Source organism: Neomonachus schauinslandi, unplaced genomic scaffold (assembly GCF_002201575.2).
Source record: "Neomonachus schauinslandi unplaced genomic scaffold, ASM220157v2 HiC_scaffold_903, whole genome shotgun sequence".
Lineage (NCBI taxonomy): Eukaryota > Metazoa > Chordata > Mammalia > Carnivora > Phocidae > Neomonachus > Neomonachus schauinslandi.
Window position 1 is genome coordinate 5,391 of NW_025409593.1, and position 6,940 is coordinate 12,330.

The 6,940-nt window shown below is 56.2% G+C and overlaps 1 protein-coding gene across 1 annotated transcript in view; it reads right to left on the bottom strand.

Annotated features, from left to right (window-relative positions):
• LOC110579837 (KRAB domain-containing protein 4-like) overlaps nt 1-4,942 on the bottom strand; it is a gene marked incomplete at its 3' end in the record, with an annotated part of 9,508 nt that extends 4,566 nt beyond the window's left edge. The window contains exons 1-3 of the mRNA XM_021689506.2: nt 4,834-4,942; nt 3,951-4,054; nt 2,076-2,120 (exon numbers count right to left, since the gene is read on the bottom strand). Of these exons, the coding sequence (XP_021545181.1) occupies nt 2,076-2,090 (15 nt within the window). The remainder of the gene's footprint in view (nt 1-2,075; nt 2,121-3,950; nt 4,055-4,833) is intronic.
• Nucleotides 4,943-6,940: the final 1,998 nt, after the last annotated feature.

Genomic DNA, 6,940 nt, shown 5'->3' on the forward strand with positions numbered 1-6,940 from the left:
CCCCGTTGACGCCTGCATCTCCTCCTGACCCCCCACCCCCCACTGGCCGGTCTTCAGTCCGGGAGACAGGTGGCACCCACAGGGCCCCAACAGGCCTCACGGGGCAGCCGGTTACTCAGCGCTGCAGATGGGAGACGAGCCGGGACACGCCTTGGGCAGCAGGACGGTGACGGGAAGGTGGGACTCTCAGAGCAGCCACCCCTCCTGTCACCCCTCCCAAGTGACAGCTCAGGTGCTGGGGACCAAGACCACACTGGTGAGTGCAGGGGAACACCTGGCTCAGAGGCCCTCAGCTGTCAAAATTCACGATGCGCAGAGCCCCTGACCTAGAATCCTCACCTCCAGACAGCTATCTTGCAGATGAGACAAGCTCACAAGGAACAAACTGAACCGTACACGGCTGAGTGTCGCTGCATCATTTATGATATCAAAAGACAAGACTATTCTCAATGCTCAGCCCTGGCAGAAGGCAAATATACAGGACGGTATTTCCAGCCAGTGGAATATCACAGAGCCATTTTTGTAAATGGGGTACCACCCGGGGGTGATTTAGCCCTTCGGGGAACGGGTGGCAATGTCTGGAGAAACTCTTCACTGTCACCACGAGGGGGACGAGGTGGGGACACTGGCATCAGGGAAGCCCGGGGCAGGGACGGTTAGATAGCGTCCAGGGCACACAGCCGCCCTCCACAACACAGCACTGCCTGGCCCCAAATGTCAAGCGTGCCCAGGTGGAAAAACCCGGGGTTGTTCAAACACACGGTGAAACGGAATGGTCGTGGGGAAGTCCAGAATGTGCTGGAATATGTGAAGAAGGAAGAGTTCCAAAGTGAATGGCATTCTTAGGTGCGAAGACACGTGCATACGTGATCTTGCCAAGAACGTATGAAACAAGGAAGGACACGGGGCATGGGGTGACGGGGAGAATGACTTTTCACCTTTTGTTAAACAAGCTTTTGTTTTGAATTTTTTACCATACGTACAGCTCATTTTTCACAGTGCTCGACTCAACATATCAACACTCCGTTCAGACTATGTGTTTAGAATCTTGACGTCCATAGTCTCAAGTGAATCAGGTGTATAACTTACTTGCTGTAATATCTTTATCAAATTTAAAGATAAGTGGCTCCATAAAACCAACTGGTTTCCTTTTCAACTTTCCACAGCCTGGAAAAGCTGAACACAGAAATTATCTGGTCTTTAACATTTTGGGAGAGTCATAATTAGTCTAGGATTTGGGACAGCCAATTCAAGTATGAATACCTTTGACCCCAAAATCCAACTTCTAGGTGAATCCTCCTTAAATACCCACACTATTGAACACACACATAAAGAGTCGTCCGAGAGGCACCGTACAGAACAGAAAAAGAAAATCCAAATGCTGACTATGCACAAAGAGAGCCACAGTTGAATGAAACATTCAGAGCACCACATGGAAACGGAAGTCTTCTTTCTGCACTGAGGAGCAACACCACGCAGAGTAGAACCAGGCGGGAAAAACAAGATGGGAGCGGGGCTGGCACGGCATCTGTGCACACACTCACCCACCACGGCCTACGGACCTGTGGTCAGCTCAGGAAGCTCACAGAAACGCAGCCGCCCCACACCATCCCCACACTGTTACCAGTGGGCACTCGGAGGAGAAACGTGGCACCGGGGGCCGAAGAAACAGGGATGTTGGGACTGTTCTTCAGTGCACAGAACATCAAGCATGGATTTACTTTCATTATTTGAATGTAACGAAAAAGCAAACAGTGAGGTGGAAGCAAAGACACAGAAAAAGCGAGTCTATGGGCTTCAACGAGCTTCCCTGAGAAGCAGAAGAACAAAGAGGAGGTGCGTTTCCCAGAGGAAGAAGTAGATGAGAACAGTCACTTTCCTTCTCTCTTTTGTTGTTTTCTATTTTGGGTTTTTGTGGCGAGTGGAAGGATCGGAGGAACCGGAGGTGGATTACAGCTTGAATGGAAAACAGCCAGGCAGAAGGGAGCGACCGATTTGTCAAGGTTACGATATAGGTGCCCCAAAGCTGCCTCAAGTTCACTGGAAACAAGGGAGGGGGGAAATCAGGAACTCACCCGGGCCGCGGCCATCCTGTTCTGCCCCGGACAAAGGGCGGGGATCTAGGAAGACAGAATGAGGGGGGTCGAGATCAGTGCGTTCAGCCATGAGACCGTCCCCACCAGCCTGATGACCATCCCCCTTGCACCTGGGGAGAATGATGTGCAACGAGCCTGGGAGCTCCAGCCCGGTCCCTGTGACGTGGATAGGCTCGTGTGGGCTTTGCACAGGACCTGTGTCTGCGGGCTTCCAAGTTGCCCCAAATGAGTCTTGTTGCATTTCTCAACATATTTAAAAGCAGATCACAAAAACACAAGGGCAGTGCAAGCTCATTTGTTCACCTGTACGTACACACTGAGGATCAGCAGTGTACCAGAGCGTTTACTAAAATGTTGACACTGCTTTTCTCTGACTGCTGATTCAGTTTGCTTCTTTTCTTTACTTGCATTTTTGAATGTGAACATTATCACTCATAAAATGGAAATGAAAACTGATTACACGGAGCCCCAGAGGTGACCGACAGATAGCAGAGTCTGGAGGACGGGGACCTCTGGCTGTGGCTTGCAGCACCGAGACAAACCAGGGCTGGGGAAGGGGCAGGGAGCGGGAAGGGAGTGAAGAGCCCAGCACTGGTCATTCCACGAGGAGCTGGAAACCACTGAGCTTGTCACCCTGCGCACACTGCCCCTCACTGCCCGCCTCCACCCCGGTCCCGGCTCGTGACTTCCCCCTTTCCCAGGATGTCCATTCAATTGCCTGCTCTTGTCAAGCGTGCCCAGGTGGAAAAACCCGGGGTTTTCTTTCTTTTTGTTTGGCAGTTTTCTTTCTTTTTGTTTTTTTAAAGATTTTATTTATCTATTTGACAGAGAGAGAGAGAGAGAGAACACATGCACAAGCAGGGGGAGCTGCAGGTAGGGAGGGAGAGGGAGAAGCAGGCCTCCCACTGAGCAGGGAGCCCGACGCGGGGCTCGATCCCAGGACCCTGGGAACATGACCTGAGCCGAAGGCAGACGCTTAACCGACTGAGCCACCCAGGCGCCCCTGCTTGGCAGTTTTCTAAACAAAGTCTCCGCCAGGAGCTTCTGCAGAGTAGCTGCTGCCCCAGCAACCCCTGTGGCAGCCTCAGGACACCAGCGCTCAGCTCCATGCAGCTTAACGTCTCCTGCTCTCAGGCCCGGTCACAGTAGCACCGAAATGAGGCAGCAGAACCAGAAGACAGCGTACCTGCAGGCTACTTGCAAATTTTACCGAGGCAAAAAGAAAACAAAAGTGCTCTGCACTTTGCTCAGACTAGGGGGAGATTCAACATTTGTGCAGAGGTGGGTGGCATGTTCACGCTCTAGGGCTGACGCAACTCCAGAAACAGCCGATGGAAAAGAGGGGGGCATGTGCCGTGCACACAGGCGTGGCAGGACAGGACAGAGTCCTTCCAGGCTGGCAGTGATCCTCGTCACCCTGATCCTGCCCCTGCAGGACTGCGGCAGGCCACTGCCTCATGGTAGCATCCCTCCATCCACCTGCGCACTTTCATCTCTCTCCTCCGATGGGGTCCAACTGCCCACGGTCACACAGTGGGCATGCTGTCTCGCAGCTGGAGGAGGGACAGAGGCCGCTGCGGGTCCAGCTCTTCTTGGACCTGCTGTCCTCTAAGCCTCCACCCCCTGCCCCGGGGTCCGGGTCTGTCCCGGGAGCCTGCACCCCCTGCACTGGGTTCTGGATCTGACCTGGGACCCTGCATCCTCTGCCCGGGGCCGAGGCTCCTCCTCCCAGGCCCCTCATAAGAGCTCTCTAGTTCCTAAGGATGCAGGACCAAAGGATTCAGAGACAAACCCATCTCAGCCGGGACCATCCCTGCAGCACCATGTCTGTGCCTCTGACCCAGGGGGACTCACCTTCTGAGGCTTCACACTGGCTCTTCTGTAGACTAGGAAGCCCAGGAGCGGGCGAGCTGGAATCTGCAGTTGGTGAGCAGTGGTCTCAGTGACGCACCCTGCTCCTGGAAAGAAGGACCACACAGGAGATGTCATTAGCAGCCCCTGCGATGGAGTGAAGTTGAGGAAAACGCAAATGTTTTAATTTATGGAAGGAAGCACAAGGCCTCCTCTGAGTTTGAAGAGTAACGTTTAGTAGGACCCCAGCTACCAGCAGACAAGGAGCTGAGCACTGCCCTATGCGTTAAGAGTCCCCGCTCCGGAATCGAACGGATTGCCTGCTCTGTCGCTTTTATTCATTCAGTGAAAATGTTGAGGGCCCGCTATGTGCCTGTTCTACGGGCTGCGGATACATCAGGGTACAAAACAATCCGAGGTCCCCGACCTTGTGGAGCTGTATTCGAGCAGGGAAGGCCGACAGCAACCACAAACTTGATCAATTTCGGGAACGTTAGTTAGAAAGGCTAAGTGCTAGGCAGGGGGAAAAAAGACGGAAGGATCCCCCGGGGTTGACTAGCTGTGTGACTTTGGACAGGTGTCCGAGCCTTTCTGTTCTTGCTTCCTCGCAATAAAATGAAGATCATCGTAGCACCTGCTCACAGGCCATCGGGAAGATGCCCGGGAACCCCAGGGGCGCCTCGCACTTACTAGGCACTCAGCAAACTCACTGATCGTCTCACTTGCCGTCGCCCGCATCCCGCTGCCCACACTCAGCCGGCCGCCCAGTGCCGCGAGCCCGCAGAGGCGCGAACCCACCACCCCCGCCCTCCCCTGCAGCCCGTGTCCGCTCCGCCTCCCGGCCCTTGCCTCCCACAACCCGACAGTCGGGGCGGAGAACAACAACCGGTGGGACCTCGCACCGCCCCCGGGTCAGCGGACCACTTCCGCTCCCGTCGCCGCGCAGCCCGAGGTCGGAGCGAGGCGCACGCGCACGAGCCACTGGGTTGGGGGGGCGGTCCCCACTGTCAGTGGGCAAGATGGCGCGTGTCGCGGACAGTGATTCGGCCGGGGTTCGTCCGAGGCGCGAAGCAGTGACCAGAGCGTGCGAATATTTCCCGCGACGAGTCGCACATCACGGCGGCGCGCTCGGGGGTGGGGGTGGGGCGGAAATGGCGTCTCCGGGCGGCTAGGCGCGCGCGGAGGGTCTCAGCGGCTCCGGTTCCGCCGCCTCCGAGGCCGAGGCGCTCTCTCCCGGGCCGTTCTGCTGCGCACCCTCCGTCCCGCAAAGCCACGCTCTCCGCTCCCTTCAGCTCGTCGCAATAAGAAACGGTAGCGGCGCCTGCTGCGGTCCTCAGCGGCACATGGGCGCGGCCATCTTGGGGGCGGGGCCGTTCCCTGGGACCCGTGCCCTTCCCAGGCCCAGGGGTCAGAGAGCAGCGGTCCGGCCCAGGCGGGGGAAGTGGCCCCGAGGAGGGTCTGGTAGCCGGGCTGGAGGGCCGGTCACACCCACAGACGAGGAAAGCCCGATGCCTCATTCTCCTGAAATAAATCGGGTTGCTCCCGTTTCGGGGACCCCGGGCGTCCTGGGAGAGTGGTTTTGCTTTCTGACGACACTGCCTAGAGAACGAGAGAATCTTGGGTCTCTGACAGTGGCAGCCCCTGGTAGCTTGGCCTGCTAAAAAAGCCTGCGAGTGCCCTTGAGGAACGTGTGTGTTTCCGTAGGGTCTGGGAAAAAGAGGCCAAGTGTGTGCTGCCCTTGTAGCTGCCTGGTCAGCAAGCAGAACCCTTCGGGCGGTGCGTGGTCGGCTCTCGGCTCAGATGCACCCAATTCCTTCTGAGCTAGAGCCAGCAGGTGCCACGCACTGTGAGACAAGCCTGTGACAAAAACCCTCATGCAGTCCACCATACACGTGTGGAGGCTTCCATTTGGAACATACTGCTCTCTCCCTCTCTTTCCCTTTCCCCTCTGTGAGTTAACTAACATTCCCCGGGTGGTTTGGATGATTCGTAGCCCAGATCTCCGGCGCAGAGTTCTGGGAAGTGACTGTCCAAGCCTTGAGTAGGAGTCCCGGGAGAAGAGCCCGTTCTCCCTCAGGCGTGTGAGTGGGTACTGCTCCCCACTGCGAATGCATTCTTCGTGCGTTTGTAAGTGATGGCCCGGCTTGGAGATGCTACCTGTTCGTTTCTAGAGGAGAGGTGACCTGCTAACCTTCTTTTCGGAGGTCGCTATCAGGAGGCAGGAGGAGGTTAGTAGAGTTAGTCTGCTAGTGTCCCAGGGACGATTGAGAAACCCCCAGTTGCAGAAATACCTGGTCTTTGGCCCTGGTGGGACTCTCCCCAGATCCTGATAAGGCAGGGACAGGTGCTTGCCGAGAAGGAGAAGACCTGACGGTTTGGGTGGGGCCCGGGGAAGGACGCAGATTTGTTAGTCATACAACGCCAGCATTTCTAGTGTGACTTGGTCGTTTCGGAACCGAGAAACATGCGAGGTGTTCTTCCAGTCCATCCTCTGCCCGGGCTGTTTGGATGTATCAATCCATAGGGGAGAAGGCTTGTCCCCACCACTCTCTGGCCCCGTGGGTCATAGCTGAAGACCACCTGCCTAAAGGGCTGTTGTGACTGATGTAGGGTGCATCTTAGAGCCCCCAGGGTTTAGCCCGGGGCAGGCTCCCGGTCTGTGGTGGCGGTTCACGTTGTTTTCTCATACACACTCGGGAACGTGCTCGGGCCGTTGCTGTACCTCCCCATAGTGTGGGCTCCCCCTTTGCCGCCTCCTTGCACGATTGTGCCCGTGCCCGGTTCCAACCTCACCCAGGATTACCGCTCATACTCAACTGAAAACATTTTTTCCGTCGGCCACTAAGCCTTCTAATTAAGTGAAAACGAATTGTAAAGGGTAAACCTAGGAGGCCTGGATTGCTCAAGGCCCGTCCATGCCCCCGAAAATCCCGTTTCAGGAGGACTGGTCCTTGTCTGGCTCCTGGGAGACCACCACTAAGCCCCTGTCACAT